This window comes from Dromiciops gliroides, chromosome 2 (assembly GCF_019393635.1).
Source record: "Dromiciops gliroides isolate mDroGli1 chromosome 2, mDroGli1.pri, whole genome shotgun sequence".
Classification (NCBI taxonomy): domain Eukaryota; kingdom Metazoa; phylum Chordata; class Mammalia; order Microbiotheria; family Microbiotheriidae; genus Dromiciops; species Dromiciops gliroides.
This window is the reverse complement of record NC_057862.1, coordinates 527528250-527549664: the sequence shown is the minus strand read 5'-3', so window position 1 is coordinate 527549664 and position 21415 is coordinate 527528250. Positions and strand designations below refer to the sequence as shown.

Below are 21415 nucleotides of genomic sequence, written 5' to 3'. Positions count from 1 at the left end.
CATATTGGTGGGTGATGGTGATGTTAATGTTAAAGATAAGGATGACAGATGATAAGGATAGAGACAAGGATTGCAAACCAGTACCAGAAAAAAATGATGTGGCCTTTCACTGTTAGTGGAAGATGGTTTCTACTTTGGTTAAATAGAATAAATATTTTTTCTACTGAAAACTTTATTAAAAATTACTAAGGGAAAATTTTACATCTTCTATTTGGAAAGTAATAAAAAAGTAGAGTTTGGGCTAAATCAGGTGTGTTGATACTTATCACTATGGAAGGGGGAATGAGGGGACAACACATGGTGTTATTTTTATGGTGTGAATTCCTGAAGAGGATAAGATTCAGGGGCAGAAGCTCTTCTTTGGCAACCCACATTGTCTTTGCCTTTAAGGAAACTAATGGGGGAAAGGAGAATTAGCACCAAATGACCTCTAATAGGTGTGCCATTAAGGAATTTTACTTTTTAGGAACTGGGAATTAAGTCTCAAAGCTAGAGGAGGAAAGGGAATGGGAAATACTTTTATCTAAAAGCAAGTGACTATCTTCTCTTTACCAGACTGAACATACCCAGTTCCTTCAAGCAATCCTCATATGATAGAAAAGTATTTAGTATTTCCTCTAATTACTGTAATCATCATATTCCTAAAGTTTACAGGTATCATAGGCAAAAAAAGTGCCTATGAGAAGAAAAGAGACATGTAGTAGCTAGTGGATAATAATAATAATAATAATAACAGCAATAACAATAATATAATTCACAAATATTTTCTCAGTTTATCTTCACAACAATGTTCAGAGGTGCTATTAGCATGTCCTCTTTTTACATTTTAAGAAACTAAGGCAAACAAGTTAAATGATTTGCCCAGGATCACATAGCTAGTAAATGTTTGAAGCAGTATTTGAACACAAGTCTTCCTGACTCCATATCCAGTGCTCTATCCACTACCTAACTGTTGAATTTGGAGCAAAAGGGAGGACCCAGGTTCAAATTCTGGCTCTACTATTTGCACTTGTGTGTAAATTATGCAAATCCCTTCATTTCTCTGAGCCCAGATTTGATAGGATTATAGATTTAGAGTTGAAATGAACCCTGAAGGCCAGCAGAAACAGCCTCCAAAGCCTTGGAACCTTCAACTGCTTCTTCTGAAGCTTGGCTCATGGACCAGTGAGGGGGTCCAGCAGTTGGGGAAATAGCTGTGGTTTCTACTGGAACTTGGGCGGGGCACCTGAGTTCTGAACCATCAAGCAAACTTGAGGGACAGCCACCCAATGTGGGAAGGGCACAGGCATGCCAAGTTTCATACCATAGAGAATAAGATTTCAATCAGACTTCTGTTTCCCAGTCAAAGAGAAAGAGGCCATGGTTACTCATAGGCCAGGCAGGCTGAGAGGAAGCCCAATCACCCCCCCGTACTACACAATAGCTTGGAACAGTGTGTACTGGAAGCAACACTACACTTTAAGAAGGAGTTAAAAGCCAAGAAATAGGGGATCAAGATGAGTAAGCAGAAAAAACAGAAGACCATTGAAAGCTGCTTTGGGACAAGCTAGACGAGAATACACCCTCAGAAGAAGATAACAAATTTAAAGCTCCTGCATCCCAAAGCTTCCAAAAAAATAGGAATTGGTCAGGCCTTGGAAGTACTCAAAAGGGACTTTGAAGAAAAAGTAGGAGAGATAGAAGGAAGATTTAGAGAGGTAGAGGAAAGAATGGAAAGAGGAATGAGAGCAATGCAGGAAGGTCATGAGAAAAAAGTTAACAGCTTGAAAAGCCAAATGGAAAAGGAGATTAAAAAGCTCTATGAAGAAAATAACTGCCTAAGAATTAGGACTGAACAAATGGAAGCTAGTGACTTTATGAAAAACCAAGACACAATAAAGCAAATCCAAATGAATGAAAAAATAGAGGGCAACATGAAATATCTCCTTGGAAAAACAGCTAACCCGAAAAATAGATCCAGGAGAGATAATTTGAAAATTATTGGACTACCTAAAAACCATGACCAAAATAAGAGTTTAGACACTATCTTACAGGAGATTGTCAGCCAAAATTACCATGACATTCTGGAAGCAGAAGGTAAAATAGAAATTGAAAGAATCCACCAATAACCTCCTGAAAGAAATCCCAAAAAGAAAACTTCCAGGAAAATAGTAGCCAAATTCCAGAGATCCCAGGTCAAGGAGAAAATATTGCAAGCAGCTAGAGAGAAGGCATTAAAATACTGTGGAGTCACAGTCAGGATAACACAAGATCTAGCAGCTTCTACATTAAAGGACCAGAGGGTATGGAATATGATATTCCAGAGGGCAAAAGAACTAGGACTAAAACCTAAAATCTCTTAACCAGCAAAACTGAGTATATTCTTTCTAGGGAAAAAATGGGACTTCAATAAAAATGAAGACTTTCAGGCTTTTGTGATGAAAGGACCTGAACTAAGTAGAAAATTTGAGTTTCAAATACAAGACCCAGAGAAGCATAAAAAGATAAACAGGAAAAAGAAATAGTGAGGGATATTAAAAGGATAAACTGTTTACATTCTTACATGAAAAGATAATACTTCCAACTCATAAGAACTTTCTCAGTATTAGGGCAGCTGAAAGGAATATACTTAGACAGAGGGAACAGGTGTGAATTGAACATGAAGGGATGATATCTGTAAGCATTTACCCTTGTTTTTTTTGTAGGGCAGGCGGGGGGGGGGGGGTGGCTTATGTCTGGGGCTGGATTTGGGCTCCAGGCCTCCTGGGTCCAGGACTGGTGCTTTGTCCACTATGTCACCTAGCTGACCCATGATGACATCTTCAGAATAAAGTTAAGGGGTAAGAGGAATGCACTGGAAGAAAGGGAAAGGCAGAGGTGGAAAGGTGGAAAGTAACAAATAAAAGAAACAAGAAAAAGCTTATGGAGTGGAGGGGGAAATGGGAAGGAGTGGGGGAGTAAGTGAGCCTTACTTTCATCAAATTGGTTCAAACAGGGAATAACATAAACACACAAATGGGTATAGTAATATGTTTTACCCTGAGGGAAAGTGGGAGGAGAAGGGGAAAAGGGGGGGGTGAGGTGAAGGAAGAGAGGGAAGATTGGGGGAGGGGGAAGTAGAAAGCAAAACGCTTTTGAGGAGGGATAGGGTGAAAGAAAGTAGAAATAGAGTAATTATCAAGGTGAGGGAATAGGATAAAGTGTAATACAGTTAGCAATAGTAACTGAAAGAAATGATGAGCAGGATGCTATCAGAAGGATGTATGAAAAATGGAAACCATCAACAGAAAAAGAACTGATGGTATTTGAATACAGATTAAAGTATAATTGTATTTGTTAGTTCCTCTTGCTAAAGTTATTCTGTCTATTTTCTTTCACAACTTGAGTAATATGAAGATGTTTGGCATAATTACACATGTATGACTTATATTGAATTGCTTGATTCCATAGGGAGGGTTGATGAGGGAAGGAGAAAGAAAATTTAGAACACAAAGTTTAAAAAAATATCAATGTGAAGAAATGATGAGCAGGCAGATTTCAGAGAAACCTGGAAGGACTTACATGAACTGATGCTGAGTGAGATGAGCAGAACCAGGACAACATTGTTCACAGTATCAATAACATTGTGTATTGATCAACTGTGATAGACTTGACTCCTCTCACCAGTACAATGGTCCAAGATAGTTCCAAAGGACTCATGATGGAAAATGCTCTCCAAATCCAAAACAAAACAAAACAAAAAAAAAAGAACTGTGGAATCTAAATGTAGATTGAACCATACTATTTCTACATTTTTTGTTTTCCTTTTTTGAGGTTTTTCCCTTTTGCTCTGATTCTTCTTTTATAGCAAGACTAATGTAGAAATATGTTTAATGTGATTGTACATATATAACCTATATCAGATTGCTTGCTGTCTTGGGAAGGGGGATGGGGGAGGGAGGGAGAAAGATTCGAAACCAGAAATCTTATAGAAACAAATGTTGAAAACTATCTCTCTACATGTAACTAGAAAATGATAAAATACAATATTAAAAAAATTAAATCTATGACCCTAAGTTCATAATCAGTTATTCATAATGATCATTGAATCTCTCTAAAGACTGAACAAATAACAAACTTTATTCCATCTGGTTTGCCTTTCACTATTCACTTTTTATCCATATTTCAAATTAGGGACAATTTATATTGTAAAAGACATATAAATGCTACTTATTGCCTCACACATGTTTCCAATCATGTTGCAAAAACTGAAATGTCTTTCTGTGTACTGAGGATCCTTAAGAGTGCCTCTCAGAAATTCCGCCTTCTCTCCTATCTCTCCCAACATACGCAAAGAGCTTGGTTACTGCATTTTCCCCCTCTAGAAGCAAAGATGATATGTGGGTAGTTGAAAAAGGCAGTGAGGTACTCAGGTATCCAGGTGATAAATATTCACTAAAGGAGATGGAGGAAGAAAGCCAGAAAGACAAGAACAGCCAGCCGTCAACCCAGGGATGAAGGGAAGAAGGTAGCTCAGTGGTAGCTGGGACAAAAGCCACTCGGTAGGAGCAGAAACACTTTGCAAGAGAGGACGTGGGCCAAAATGCTGAATGTTGTGCCTGAGGATGCTATAACCTAGTTATCTTTATGTGTGTTTCTGATTTTTTTTCACCAATTAATTCACTCATGTCATTCTTCATGCAGTTAGCTTTTTTGAAAAAAAAAATCTTTGAGCTGGTTAGCGAGGAGATGACTGCCTTCTGTCACCCAGGTGACACTGGGCCCTTTAAGGAGCTAGCAGGATGCCCTACTGTGCAGAGCTTGTCTGATGAACTCCCTGTGTACTTCCAATTTCAACAGGGGTTTGTCCCTGGACCCGAGTGTGTCAAACAGGGTCATTCATCACACTGGGCCCTGTTATATAATAAAAAGCCCTTCCCTTAGGGGAGAAGGAACTGGATTGAAGTAAGGATGTATGTTGCTGAGTTATTTTATGCAATGAATGTGAACAGTTTTCTTCCCTAGGGTGATTCTTCTAAACAGGCCAATACCCAGGAGCACACACAGTCCTTTGAGAACCATGCTCCTTATGACTCGGAAGAGGCCCAACCTCTGCAAAAAGTCATTTCTTTGCCGGGCTCCAGGGGTGAGTACTGTCTGCCATTCCAAACCAGCCATATTTTACTGCACCTCCTGACATTGTTACACAACATTTATTGAAAGCACATTTGATGGTAATGAAGTTTCTATTAACTATGATTAAATCTCATAAAGCACCTGAAGATAATTTAAGATGTGCAGAGGCAGAAAATGAAACATTCGGTTTAGTACATTAGGAAACGTAATTGATTAAATTATCTCATTTACAATAAGTGCTTTCATGAGCTACGCAGTGCACATATTTCCCCCAGTTTGTCATTACAGTTTGCTCACAGATAGCTTAAGACTTTACTTTTCTTTTTTAGACTTTCTAGCAAATTGACGCCGAGCCCTCCTCTGTCCTCCAGGGTGCTCAGCGTACAAGATTCTGATGGATGCTTCCTATCTGTTAGGGCTCTTAGAGGATCCTGTCTTTGGCTATTTATAGGAACAGGTTGTTTCTCAATTATCTTCATAATTGACTTTGATTTTGCATCAGTGATAATTCACAGCATCTGAAGCCAAGCCTCCACTTCTACAGAGTGACAATGGCTCGGCCGGGTACTCTTAACCCATTGCAGCTTTAAGCATCCTGCTGGATCCCTTGAGGAGCATTTTGCAGTCACATCCTTTCTGTGCAGGTTTTATTTTTAGAAAATCACAAATTAAAATACTTTAAATGCCTCTGTTGCAATATCCAGCAATTAGGCATGATGCTCAGGAGTGAGAACCCCAAGCAGAAACTAATTCAGCAGTCCCCAAGGACCAGGAATAGTTACTGTGGGATTTACAGCTAGAAGTACAGATGTAACCAAATTAGAATGGCACAGGACATACAAACTAAGCATGAAATTATTTTAAAAACAAAACAAACACATTCCCTAAGTAACTCTCCTGTTGGCTTCTGCATAGATGCTCATGATGTTTAATGTGCACCACACCTGCACCAGCAGATGGCATCTGCACTGTGCCCAGCAGGAGGTGAGCTGTCCCTTGCTCTGATGTTTGAGCAGTATGGATATAAGCCTTGCTACGGGGGTCAAAGCCTCACTCTTTTCACACACAAATGCAGGCACAAAACAGATGAACTTTGGGAAGGGGGTGGGGAGCAACCACAATAACAACATTATCTCAACAGCTCAAAACTAAATTTATATATGTGTGACCTTGAGGAAGTCACTTTCGTTCTCCCCTGTAAAATGACAGGGTTGGACTAGCTGAGTGCTAAGGTCCCTTCCAATTCTAAATTTATGGCCCTCTATAAGTCACCACCAAAATTGAGTTTCCCCAAAGGAAGTATTTGGTTACATATGTCTTCTAGAAAGGAGTAGTATCTTAAGACATGCTGTAATGGAAAGAATACTGGATTCAGAGAAAAGAGACCTGGGCTCAATCACAACTGTGACATTTATTTGGGTGACCTTGAGCAAGTTACTTATGTTCTCTGGGACTCAGTTTCCTCATCAATAAAATGAAAGGCTTGGAAGAAATACAGAATAGGTTTCTTCAACCCTCAATAACTCTATTAGGCCAATATAAAAATATATATATATATATATATAATAAAGTAAGGGAAAGCTTCCTCTGGCCTGCTTCTACCTATCCATTTACTTCTACTCCCAGCATCCCTCTCATCTCTACTGCAGGTCATCCTCTCCACTACACCCCATGGCATATCTCATATCTGTGGAACCACAGCCTTTTTTTTTTTTGGAGTAGTGTTGTTGATATAAACTGATAAGGTGGTATTTAGATCCTTTTAGAGCTCTCTTGAAGACTGAAAATAATTTTAATCCTTAATGCTGGTATTTCAGACCGTGGAGGAAGGTTTTACTGGGCAATTTATGTGTTCACTTTGCTCTTTTAATTATGTTGTACAGATAGGAGCCAGTCTTACAGAGGTCCTTATCATATCTAGTTCTACCTAAGGCCAAAGTCCAAAGCAGTTTACTATATGGCGCTTTTTCTATTATTTTTCTTTGAGTTCAGCTCAATTGCAGTACAAAACTCTGGGTACCACTGTCCTCCTATACTTGTTAATAATGATGATACTAACAACAATTATGTATATCCACTAATATATTTAATGTTTAAAAATGACTTGTTAACATCCCAGTATCATAGATAGATAGTATGACAATTATCTCCATTTTACAGACAAGTATACTGATGCTGACGGATGTCAAATGCCAGCTATCTCCACACCACATTGCCTACAAGCTTACTTTCTGGCCATCATCCTTCCTCCCCACGCCCATTCCAGCCCCTTCTTCAATATCAACCATGAACTCCATACTTGTTTCCAGGCTCTCATAGATAAGCTCTCAGTGTTACTTCCTAGCCATCTCCTCACCATGTTTCTGACAATCTGGCCACTAGACTCATCCTTCAACCCCACCCCCACCCTGGCACAAATGTGGACTCAATAGCTGGGTTTCCTATTTCTGATATGGAAGCTTTTATCTGACCTAGATTAGGGCCAGACTGTGATTCCACTTCCCAGCCATCTCCATGCCATACACATACCCTCACCTCCCTCCCACCCAGATACAGCAGGAGACTTTTCCTTCTTTTTGGAAATAGCACACATCTCATCTTTTTAGGTATTATTAAGGATCTTACTATTAAACACTAAAAATTACAAAAGAGTGGGGTGGAAGGAAAGCAAATAATCATAAAGGGAAAGTTTATAGATTTATAAAAATCTCATCAGCTAAGCCTGCTCCTCCATACATATGTACCAAGAAATAAGACTCAATCTTTCATTGTCTCCCATCCTTCCTTCACTGTTCCCTTTCTTCTAAATCTGTTTCTGAATCTGCAGGCCCATTTCAACGTTTAATGAATGGTATGTTACACCTCAGGTTTCTAGATAATATCATTTCAATTTGGAAAGTTTTGTAAATGTCTCAAAACATAAAGAATTTATTTTCCTCCATCTTTACCAAGTACAAAAGGCACCTTTCTTCTCTCTCTTCCTAATCCTGCAGAGAAAGATTTTCTCCTGAGTTTCTGGCATATCATGATTATAAAGTAACCTCCCTCATCCTAGACATATTTTCCATAATGCCTTAGAAGTTTTGTCCTCCCCCTCTGCCTGTCTCCATGGATGAGAAAGCCCTGATCAGAACTGGCCTCCAAAGATGTCTTTTTCTGGACTTTAGCCTGAAGGATACATTCTTTTATCTTCCTTTCTCAATTGGAGATCCTTGTGTTGTCACCCATAAAGACCTCTAATGTTACTCTGGCCCATACTTTCTGTTCTAGGTGGTTAGCTTGAAGCAAATTCCCTAGATGTATTCCAGTAGCTTATTTTATGATGAAATCATTTCCTTCACTTATTGCCTTAAACTTAGGATCAAGACACCTTGGTTCAATCCTCTCATTTTACTCTCTGAAGGTCATGTGGTTTGTTATCACAAAGCTAGGTATTTGTGATATCTTCTTGCCTCAGTATTCCCCATGATGCTCCCACTATTGTATATTCTCCATGACAATTTCTTCCTGGTCAAATCTTGTGCCCCTTGGTGAGCTTCCCCTTGTTCTTACCTTTGGTAGAATTGAGACAACAGGTATATATACTCTTGGGCTAACAAAGAGTAGACACCTGCTCCTAAACCAGGTGAATGTCCAACCCCCTTTCCGTTTGCCTCTCAGATTGCTGAATTCATACTTCCTTCTCCAGGGGAATTGGTGACAAAAGTAGAGTTATATAATGATGAAATTTTTACAAAATCAAAATTTACATGAGTACAAAGTCATAACTCCTCCCTTCAGCACAATGAGAAAGCAAGCCTTAGGATCTCTGGGCCTCACAGCATCTCTAGTATTGTTAGAGTACAGTCTTTTCTTTTGCTACAGTGGCAGACCCCTCTACCCATTTATCATGGATACAATGGGAGGGTAGACTTCAGCTACTCTTCTGGGGCTCATCCTACTTTCCCACTTCATCTTTAAGAATGAAAGGCTTGTGAACTGTCAGTTGTAAGAGACTGTTTTTTTTTTTATGAAAATCCACCACCAAATATTTGTTAATTTCAGAGCTACAAGTCAGAGATACAAGCAACAAGAATCCCAGGTGGCATCTGACAAGAAATAGATTTTGAAGTAGCTAGGAACAGGGAGAAGGATTTACTTTTATCATTGGGGGTGGGGGAGTGCCGGTGGGGTGAGAGAGGGAAGAGTGTCTTTATTTTCAATTTAAAACCACCAATATGCAAGAGCAAGTCACATAGGGCCCTATGCCTTTCATACAACCTTCAATTTTGCTCAGCTCCTAAACAAATAACAACAGTGAGGCAGCAAATATGAGAATAAATTATATTCACAAGAAGAAAAACAACTTACTTTGGGGTTTTATTTCATGAAGAGGTTTTTTATCTAAAGGAAAGAAAGAGAGAGAAAGAAAGTTGCACTTAATAAATTTACATGGAGCAGATATATTTCCTATATCACTTCTGTCTAATGCTATAAATGAAACATTTTCTCCTTGTTTGCAGAAAATGTGAATTATGTTGTTCATGGTTTTCTTTTTCTTATCTTAAATTTTTTTCATCTTTTTCTTCCTCCAAATTTTTTTCCTGGGTGATTCATTTGCTCACCCATCTCCCATTCCCCAACCCCAACTTTACCCCGAAGAATATTGGGGTTTCTCTTATATTTTTGAATGTTTACCAGTTTGCCACTAGCAGCAAGCTTGCTGATTTTTATATGCAGCCAGATAGCTATCTGCTCAGGTAAAGGATATCATTTCACTCTATATGATGATATAAGTAAGGAGCAATGAATAAATATTTAAAGGAATCCTACAGTGGTCTGTAATAATCACTAAGAGGGAAAAAAAAACTACTTCAAAATCATGCACACATATAAATTTTTGGAGCAAACAGGTGTGCATATATTTGAATTTGGATTTTGTTTTTTTTTTAGTTTTAAAGAAATTCCTCCTCTCTACTTCATATTCCCAATATCCATTATTTGGAAATATCTATACTGTCTTAGTAAGAAATGGTACCATTTTATGTCCACTTCTCAACAGAATGCACTTAATTCAAGAATTAGGTGTCAATAAAGGTACTGTCATTTGGTATGACAGTTAAGCGGTACAGTGGATAGAGTGCCGGGTCCTGAAGTCAGGAAGACTTGTCTTCCTGAGTTCAAATCTGGCTTTAGACATTTACTAGCTATATAAATCTAGGAAAATCACATAGCCTTGTTGTTTCTCAGTTTCTTCATCTGTCAAATGAGCTGGAGAAAGAAATGGCAAGCCATTCCAGTATCTTTATCAAGAGGACCTCAAATGGGGTCACAAAGATTTGGACATGACTAAAATTACTGAACAAGAACAGCAACTGTCATTTGGTATTACACTTGGGACATGCCATCTAGAGCACAGGCTAAATTCAATTCTCAAACTGTTTACCTTATTCCCAAATCATTTTAAAGATCTTAAAAGCATGGAAGGACCATTTCAATCCCATAGAATTCATTAAAAAATTAATTAAGCACCTCCCATATCCAAAAGAAGTAATGTGGCATAGAATAGTAGATAGAGAGGCAGCGTCACAATCAGGAAGACCCGTGTTCAATTCTAGACTGATTCATATGGGCTATGTGACTGTGGAAGTGTCACATAACATTCTGGTGTTCTAGGTGATCACCTCCTGTGATGTAGAGTTTCCCCTCCTAGGAATTCTCTCTATCAGTGAAAGTATAGTTTGGCCCTGTGCTACTATGAACAAAGTACTAGGAGATGAGTGAATAAGAGAAAGATACAGTTCCTACCTCTAGTGAGCTTACAAATTAACCTAATTAACTACCTCCACATATTAATGTTAATGGGAAAACCCCATTCAAGTTTTTTTAAAGAAACATTAATGTGGGGCGGCTAGTTGGTGCAGTGGATAAAGCACCAGCCCTGGATTCAGGAGTACCTGAGTTCAAATCCGGCCTCAGACACTTGACACTTACTATCTGTGTGACTCTGGGCAAGTCACTTAACCCCAATTGCCTCACCAAAAAAAAAAAAAAAAAGAAAGAAACATTAATGACAATAATCCTGTCCTTTGAACATTTGCCTAGTTGCTTAATTCTCCCCATACTCTCATCGCTATCTAATTCATGACTATCTCTTCATAATTCCTATTCTTCTATTCCTCCTTGTTACATGGTGCCCCATGGAACCCCTACTTCTTTGTTAATAATTGTCCTTCCATCCTAGATTTCTTCATCATATACTTTTTCTATCTTCTGATAGTCCTACAAGTCTGGCTTTCTCTGGAAGACTCAACATCCTAAGTTACCCTTTCCACTACCAAATCTCTTATTTGCTATTATTTTATTCCTCTAGACTTATAAGGCCCAAAGGAGATTGGAATCATTGGATGGAAGTTACAGGGAGGAAAATTTCTGCTTAATATAAAGAAGGAAAATAAAAAGCCTTCCTAGCAATTTAGAACTAACCCACAAATGCAATGAGCTGTGATGTAAGATAGTGAGTTCATCATAATTGGGAATATTTAAAAAAGAGGGTGGAGTAACACCCATCTGAGAAGCTGTAGAAAGGATATTTGAATATTGTGGAAGGTTCCATCTCCGAAATCCTAGTCTACTTCGTAGTGTCTATCTCAGTTTATATTTGGAGCCAACATAATCAGATTGGAGAGGTAATTGTCAAAATTTTAATGTGAACATTTAGTTATACCTCAGAAATCTGAAAAAGCTACAAATCAGAATTTGGTTTATTGTTTTGTTGCTTGTCTAGATGTAAGAAAGTGATGGAGAAAATGCCAAAATTGTTGATTAAACTTAAAAGTGTGTCATGCATACGTTTTTTTTTTTTCTGGAGAGCCAGCCATTAAATATTTGCCTTCATACCCTTATTTGTATGGGACCTTGGCGACCATCTATCCCAACCCTTTCATGTATAAAGGAAGAAACTGAAACAGGTGACTAATCCGAGGTCAAACAAAGGGTGAATGATAAAGTCAGTATTTCAACCCAGGTTTCCTGACTCCAAATCCAGTGCTCATGCTATTTACCTTGCTGCCTCTTTTTTCCCCAATGATGTCTTTTTCCTTCTAGCCTGTGATGTTAGACTATCAAGGAAGAGTTTACTTCCAACTTCAAAAAGCTCGACAATAGTACAGGGACCTTGAAAGGTCACCTTAGGTAGCTACCTCCCTCCCTTTGCCTGAAGATAAGCCTCATGGGACAAGACCCTGTCATTTTGGATTAAGTTTTATAAAGAACCAAGCATGGCCCTGGACACATGTGGGAGTTTCATAAATTTTGTTTGACTGAATGACTGCTCCTAGAGAGATATGAACATTTATCTTTTAAGACCTCCAGGGAAGGATATCCTATTTGATAATCCATCCCCACCTATAACAATTCTTTTGTGGGAAAATCTCTCTATATATTCAAAATGTACTTATATTTGTGATAAATAAGAACAAAGCATTTGTTGTTGCCTACTATTTCCTGCCCCCCCCCCAAAAAAAAACAACCCTCATACAAGGGCTAAGTAAAGTCTGATGCCCTAAGCCACAGGAGCTCCCTGGCTAGACAGCTGTCTCCAAGAACTGAGCAGTTCTAGTAGTCACCATTCCACATCTATTTTTTAATTTTCTTTTTGACATGGTCAATGTGGAAATTTCTTTTGGTTGCCTATACATATCTATAACAGTGGTTTTATTTTTCATTTGCTCACAATTGTGGATAGAAGAGAGGGAAGAAGGATTTTTGATGATTGAGAAAAATTAATTTAAAATAATTTAAGTTCATTAGATAAATAAGAAGAATGTATCTCATGAAATGCAATGCACAAAACACTGGAGATATAAAGATGAAAAGATGATGTATATTCTTGGCCCTCAGATGAGCTTGTCCTCTGTCAGACAGAGACACAGAGAAAGATACAAAAAAGTGACAGAGATGACATATACACAAAGATTTACAAAATAAAATATGATAAGGAAAATAAGAAGTTTAGGCAAAATGATATGAGAACTCAGAGGAAAGGGAGATCATTTTCATCCAGGATTTGTGAGGGGCAAACTTCACAGAAGTGACATCTGAAATGGGCCTTAAGGGAGGAAATTTAACAGATGAAGTTAAGGACTAGGAGGGTAATCTCTCCTAGCCATGGGGAAAGCAAAGGCATGGAGATGAGAGAGGGCAGGAAGCCAGGATCAGAAAGAGGGCCAGTGGCTGAAATACTATGTAAAGGGAAATAGTGTGAGACAAGGTTAGATATGGGGGTTTGAGAGCAGATTTTGGAGGACAGTGAATACCAGCTTCTGATCAGTAGTCAGTGCCAGTTAAGTACACAATAGTGAGCCAATGGATTTTTAATTTTTTTAGAATAGTCAATAAACAATTGTGAAGTACTTGCCATGTGTCAAGCAATGTGTTAAGCACTGGGGAGATAAAGAAAACTAAAAGGTAGTTCCTGCCCTCAAAGAACTTACAATCTAATGGGGAAAGTAACATTCAAACAAGTATATACAAACAAGTTATATACAGAATAGTTAGGAAATAATCAACGAGGGAAGCTAAGTTAACAGTGAATTAAGTTTTCTCAGACAGCAATGCAAACGATATGCAAACTAGCTACAGGAAGATAATTGGCTATTAGAATATTCAAGGTAAAATGAGGGCTTAAACTGGTGTGGCTATAGGGAGAGCAGAAATCAGAGGCCAAATATGAGCGATATTATGAAAGCAGAATTAGTTGAACTTGGTAACTGGTTGTATATATTGGGTGAGGCAAAGACAAGTGTCTACTCCAAGGCTATAACCTGGGAACCTACTTGAAGGATGGTAAGACCATTATCAAATAGACAGAAGTTATGTCAAGGGCCAAGAGTTGTCTTAAACCAATTCTTCTCCTTAAGGGGTTTTCTTCTTATTGACGCCTACTGTTCAATTATCTCTAACCCCAACCTGAGAATTCTGACTTTCTCAGTACCTTTTCCTTCTTGAATCTCTCATTTTGAGACCAACTACACCTTCCTTGTTCATTTCCTTCCCCATACTCCTCCCTTGTCTGATACCTTCTTATATGTCTTGGTACCTGATTCTAGTGCTGTTTCTTCTTTCCTTTCTTGTACCTCAGTGTCTCACACTCCATGTCACAAGAGCAGACATTTTTTTCATAAGGCAAATGAATAATATGCAAAAACATCAGAAATATGGCTAAAGGTAAATAAAAAGCTGTTATTTTAAAAATTAACTAGTATAAACTAGATGGCTCCCAAAGTTACTAAGCTTAAAATTCCATAGTGATGTCTCAGCTCCTTGATTCCCTAGTCCTTTACTATATTCCTACCCAAGGACAGCTTCACATTCTGGTCTGAACAGAAGGATGGAATTTTCTTTAACTGACCCTACTTAAAACTGGGACTGACCCACCTGAGTATACTCTGGATTCAGTTTAATTATTGATTCTACAATCCTAGGTTCATTCTCAGCAAATTGGCAACCCTTTTGATTGCTAGTGGAGTTTTAGTGTTCCATTTACATTTCTACTTAATCACTACTTAATCACTCATTCTGCTCTAAGGGAGATGAAATAGATAATAGGTAAAATAACAGTTCATCCTCATCACCCAGAAAAAAAAAAAAGACTAATTCATTCCAATAGCCAATAAACCTCTAGACTCACAGAAAATATTCTATTGTCCTCACATTTCCTTTTTTCAAAATTAATACATTTTTTTCTTTAAACTGCATCTGTGACTTCATTGGTATAAGAAGGTCTCCAGTGAAGATTTACACATTTTTTTACAATTTAGAGTCTTAGAGAATGGTTTGAGGCACTGAGAAATTAAATGACTTGCCCAGGGTCATAAAACCAGGACCACATTGAGATGGGGACTTGAACTCAGTTCTTCCTGACTTGGAGAGAAGCAACTACAGTGTGCTGCCTCTCATAAGACATATGGATCAAATTAAAAATTCAAGCAGAGGGGTTAACCTTTTAAAATAAAATCATAGTAGAGCCTTTTATAAATTTTTGTTTTTGCAAAATGAAATATTCTTTGATAAAATTAATAACTGCCATCTAATCTATTATAGAAGGTCAAGTTTGGATATAGCAGTTTTTAAAGCAAAACATACTTTCATTCTCATCATTGCATAAACTCATCCTTATGCCACCTGCACTAATATTACTGTCTGCATTCCAATCCACTAGAAATGGATACAATTGTTCACTCACATTTCAAGAGCTTTTTACAATTTACAACAGTGCTTTGTGCACAACAGATCTGAGGCAAGTAATGTAAATAACATTCTCCCCACTTTACAGATGAGAACATTGAGACTTATAGGGTTTAAATGACTTGCCCAAGACAATAAGTGTAAGACCAGGTACTTAAATTTGGGTCTTCCTATTTCAAATAGAATGACATGAAATAATTTTAATTGTCCCATTTTTAGCTATCCTAAAGGTTTTTTATCTATTTCTTTGTTTCTTTTACAGTAACAGAAAGCATTTGACATGAGCACAGCATGTCTGGTAAACTGAGGCATGAAATGTGATGTGTTGGCAGAGTAGCACAGGCGGTTTGCTAAGCACCTGTTTAGATCTGGGGCTAAAATTAACAGCTTCTCCTTTTCTATTGGCACTGGCATTGTAGAAATATATGCCTGCTTTTCAAAAACAAAGAATATGAACATTCTCCTAGAGAGACAGAGACAGGGACAGGGACAGGGACAGAGAGACATAAAGGAGAGACAGAGAAGGATAGAGACACAGAGAAACAAATACATGGGGGGGGGGACTTTAGGAGCAAGAGAATCATTCCACTATTAAGAGAGCAGTACCTGACAAAGGTTGTAGTATGACTAGAATTAAGTTGGTGTACCTGGCATATTCAGGCAGGTAGGTGACAGAGTAAATAGAGCACTGGGCTTGGAGTTAGGAAGACATCTTCCTGAGTTCAAATTTGGCCTCAGACACTTAGTTGCTGTATGACCCTGAGCAAGTCACTTAATCATGTTTGCCTCAGTTTCCTCCTCTGTAAAATGAGCTGGAGAAGGAAATGACAAATTACTCTTGTATCTTTGCCAAGAAAACCTCAAATGGGGTCATGAAAAGTCAGACATGACTAAAATGACTAAACAACGACAACTTGGCATATTTAGAAGTCAAGCATAGGTCATGAATTCTGGGATGAATAATTAATGACTTGAAAATTAAACACATACTTGTCAGTAGGTGGAGGGAATTTTCATGCAGGTTCACTTTTCTAATAATTATGCTAAGATCTAGGCATTTATTGTATTCCTATTCATAGAAATAGCAGTAGGCATAGTCATAGTAGCAGCAGCAGCAGCAATGGTGGAAGTGATGGCCTAATTCCAGAGAACTCTAGACATAAAAACACAATGATACCCTAATGATGGAATGGACGGTATTTTCAAAAGAAAGAGATGCTTTGCTTCTGATGTGGGTATCATTTTCTGAACCTGTGTAAAGTCAGACTGCTGACTTATGATCTAGGGCAGTCGCCATGCAGCAGTACTCCAGAAATGAGACTGTGAGGACCAGTAGGGCACAAGCCATATCTGGACAGACACTGATTCTACTCCTTTGCATGCCAAGGAAGTAGTCCTTGCCTTTTTCTCCTTGGTCTCCATTATAGGAGTCTGAAGACTTTTCCTTTGAATGTCGGAAAAATCTGTTTCTTAAAAGTTAGTTTATCTTTATTTCTTTGTTTGAAATGTTTATTTTATCTTTCTATATAAATGTTAATCAGGGGTTTGTTTTTGTTTTTTTTTTTTATTTTAGCTTAATTTTTGTTGTGGTTTTTTGGTTGTTTTTTTGTTGTTGTTGTTTTTGTTTTGTTTTGTTTTGTTTTAGGGAGCACAATTGAGAGGAGATGATGGAGGGAAATCCTTCCTGCAAAGAGTAAGACAAAAAAGACTTAATTTATGAGGGAGAGACTGATTTAAAACTTGAGTATTTTTTTAAAGAGGATTGTCTCTGTTGGGGGCTCATCTTTAAAATGAATTATAGATACTCTTGTTGCAACTTCTCAGAGCTAGGAGGGTGAATATTTATATCTGAAAAAAATATCTAGGCAATGAATTGGGTGAAAGGAAATAGGAGTGATTGAACAGTCCTGTTTACTGTACCACACCAGTGTTGCTACATGTTAATTCATTTAGAGAAGAATGATAGAATATTATGAGAAGTATTAACTCATAAAAGGAAAAAAAAAGCTGTTTTTCCATTGGAATGCAAGTTTCTTGAGCATAGGGACTGTCTTTTGCCTATTTATTTTTGTATTCCTGCTACTTAGCACAGTGCCTAACACATGGTAGGTAGCTAAATGTTTACTAATTAACTGTATTATTAAGAGAAAGCAGTGGAAGGTAAAAGCAATCTAATAAAAGTTTGGTGAGAGACCTATGCAAAGTCATCCTGAAGGTACGTGAGGATAAAGATGGGAGGAAATAGACAAATTATAGAAAAGATCTCTAAATATATTTATAAAAAAACACTTTTCATCATGAAGGACAATGGGGACATCATACTAGGAATATTACAGTTCCAGATGTGCTTATAGAGAAGGTAAAGGTAGCACTAAGAGATCAAAGAAAAAAAAAACAGCTGGATTGAACTGAGTGTACGTGGTAGTGATTTTTACTGAGGTTGACATAAATTTATAGGTGTTGAAGGAACAATGAATAAAGTATATAAAGTAGAGGAAGATACAAAAATCATGTGAAAAAAAATGCAGACTTAAAGCCAGAAAAAAGGCTACTAAGAGAAAACCACTATCTACAAACCTTTATGCTTTCTTTCTCATCTATATAATGTTTTTAACACGCATTATTTTCACACTAATTGATATAATCCATGATGAAGGCTTTAATAGGGGTATTTTAAGCTATAGTCAAGAAAAGGCTATGTCTTTACTTTCATCAAATTGACTGACAAATGTAAAGGACACAAGATCTCTCTGTAATCATAATTTGCTGACTGTAAAGTTTTGATTTGATAGAATGAAGTACCATCTTAAAGTACCATCTTAAATACTCTTGTCTTATAAGATGTCTCCCATGCAGAAATCAAAATTAAGTAAGATTATCTGAAAAATATAAGACCAGAAATAAACCTCTGATTATCGTAAAGCAAAGAATAAAAAGGGAGATGCAAAGGTCTTCTCAAACCTCTGTCATAGATAGAATTCTGTGAAGATTCCAAGGGTAAGAGGAATTCACTATAGACATTAATATCCTCCAGTTGCAACTTTTATAGGTGATAACATGTTTGTTGAATCAAGTCCTAGATCACTGCTGAGCCCATTGGGTGAGATTCATAATCACTCAAAATAAAAAGTTCACACAGGAAAAACAATGTGGATAAAGAATTCCCGTTGTCTGGACCATGATATGCAATTAGATGGACAGTCTATAAAGTTCATTCATCATTATCTATAACCTGAGCAAATACTGCAAATGTATGAGGAATTAGGCCTACAATTAAATAGGAGGAGGAGAATGGACTAGGTTCTATATGGAAAACTAAAGAGCTCCTTTACCATTGAACATCTCCCTGAAAAAGAGGCCCGGTCTTTTAATACCAGTGTGACACCCCTTTGGGTCTACTACCTCAACTTAGTACTCTTAGGCTGGAGGTTGGTTCACAAGGGGGCCGTCACTTCTTTAGGTATAAAAATACTCTTTGGGGCAATATTATTAAAATTATATCTCACAAGCCCCCTCTCATGAACTTAATTTTAAGTCAGTAGATATAATTAGCATAAAACAAAGACTAAATTTACTCAGAAAGATAGGAACAGTGTCCACAAAACATTCTCTCCCACAAACCCCCCATACACCAGAAGGTACAGTCTCCCACAAGAAAGTAAAGTATCTATGAGAAGAGTGGGAATAAATATAGAGTATACTTTTAGTGAGGCACATACATAGGAAACATATGTGATACAGACAACCTAGGGCCCAAATACCCTTTCTTCCTGGTGTCCTCATGCTAATTCCCTACAGCTATAGCAACTTTTCTGAATGGCTTGCTCCATTGGGGTCTTTGGGTCTCGCCTTCTCCACAGCTCAATTCCTAACTACCATGGCTGGTCCTCTCTTTAATCCATAGGTAGTTCTCTTCTCTGCTGCCGGAGGTGGTAATCCTTGAAGCTACACCACACCCTTCTCTGTCTCTGTCTCTTTCTCTCTTTCACTTTTTTTTATACACACTCTCCTACTGTGCAATTTACTCCCCTGCAAAATGCCATGGCCAGTGGAGGAGAGAAAAGAAAGAAATCCGTTACCCCCTGCCCATCTTTTGCTTTCTGGCAAAGGTTCAAGGGCAGTATTCTACAAAACTACTTTTTGCTATGACTATGTTTTGATTTCCTCCAGAGCTGACGAGTTTAGCTTTGTAAAATCTTTTGCTATCCAATAGTTATTTGTTCTTATAATTCCATCATGAAACCTTTTCATGCTTCATAAAAGGATAACAGGGTAGAGATATATTTTTACACAATTTAAAATATTAATACATCACTATATGTTACCTGTCCCTTATTTTCTATGATTTTATCAACTGCTTGCTTTCTCTCCATTATAACAAAACAAATGTGAGACAAGGGGTCAGCTAGGTGGTGCAGTGGATAAAGCACTGGCCCTAGATTCAGGAGGACCTGAGTTCAAATCTGGCCTCAGACACTTGACACTAGCTGTGTGACCCTGGGCAAGTCACTTGACCCCAACTGCCTTACAAAAACCAACAACAACAAAACCAAATGTGGGGCAAGGTAAGGAATGGAGTAAACATTTTATATAGCACCTACTACGGTCTAGGCAGTGTACTGAACATTTTACAAATATTATCTCATTTTATTTTCACAACTCTGCAGGGCAGATTCTTTTATTTCTCCCATTTAATAATTGGGGAAACTGAGGCAAACAGAATTTAAGTAACTTGCCTATGGTCACATAGCTCACATGAGTCATATGTGTATTATTGTATGTCTGATAGCCATGAAACACAATATTCCCCAAAGAACTAAAACTGTGTGTAACTCAAAAGGCCATGAAGAGGTGCAGGGTATGAATGGGCAGGTTACAATGTATAACAAATAAGGAACAACAACAACAAAAATGCATTGGAGGAAATGATGCATAAAAGAAAAGTAAAATAAGAAAAATGATTAGTTGGTCTCATAATAGGAAGAAGGAATTTCTTGGGCAACATACTCCATTTGTATTCATGTGATATCAAGAAAAAATGAGGAAGGAGTTCTGAATGTTTGGTGAAACCAAATTTATGGGAGGACATGGACAGTAGTCTCATGGTTTTGACAAATGTGGATGAATTACAACTGCATCCTCTGAAGAAACATCCACATGAAAGAAATCACAGATCTCTGAAATATTGAATATTATATTAATAGTCATGATACTGCAAGAAGGGGAGATCTTAACCATAACAACTGTTGAAATAATGTGATAATAGAGAAAGAGCACTAGAATAGAGGTCACGTTGCCTAAGTACTAGCACCAGCTATGTGATCATGTGCCATTTTATCTCACTTTTCTCATCTATAAAAGGAGGAGTTTTCCTTTTTTGGGGTGAGGCAATTGGGGTTAAGTGACTTGCCCAGGGTCACACAGCTAGTAAGTATTAAGTGTCTGAGGCAGGATTTGAACTCAGGTCCTCCTGACTCCAGGGCCGGTGCTCTATCCACTGAGCCACCTAGCTGCCCCTAAGGAGATTTCTATAAGCACTTCCCCAACATTCTATATCCTGTTTATTTCTAGCACACATATTCTATGTTCTGTGTTCTAAGTAACATACCTTCACATCTGATTTTCTGTGTTGTAAGTTTCCTTCAATACATCTGACATTCTGTATCCTAAGGGCCTTTCTGGGTATAACATTCTGTGATGGCAATGAGGGGTAGCTAGGGAGGGGATAGAAGGTAGGCTTACCAAAGCCATCTCAGAGAAATAAATTTAAAATGATTTAACAAAATTGAATCAAGGTGGCATAGCATGGGATATAGCAAGTTTCATAAAATTCAGATCTGGGAGGCACCATCAGGACCATCTAATGCGACCCTCCTCACTTTACCGATAAGAAAACTCTGGCCCATAAAGAGAAATGATGACCTCAACTTGATCTATCACTTTGTGGTACTATAGATTTCAAGATCATATCATTCTTATTCATCCCTGCCACCCCTACTGAAGCAGAAAACAATCCATATCCTTTATTATCAGTGTGTTAATGGCCACCTACTATATTTTGTTGGCAAAAATAAAATTGGCAGAAAGATGCTTC

At 37.8% G+C, this 21415-nt stretch overlaps 1 protein-coding gene across 6 annotated transcripts in view; it reads right to left on the bottom strand.

The window, feature by feature from the left end:
• Nucleotides 1-21415, bottom strand: part of UNC5D (unc-5 netrin receptor D) — an 821905-nt gene that overhangs the window by 113680 nt on the left and 686810 nt on the right. For 4 of the 6 annotated variants that reach the window (XM_043988293.1, XM_043988296.1, XM_043988297.1 and 1 more), the window contains one exon: nucleotides 9445-9477. The exons of the other annotated variants lie outside the window; for them this stretch is intronic. In XM_043988293.1, the coding sequence (XP_043844228.1) occupies nucleotides 9445-9477 (33 nt within the window). The remainder of the gene's footprint in view (nucleotides 1-9444; nucleotides 9478-21415) is intronic. 6 annotated transcript variants of the gene reach the window in all.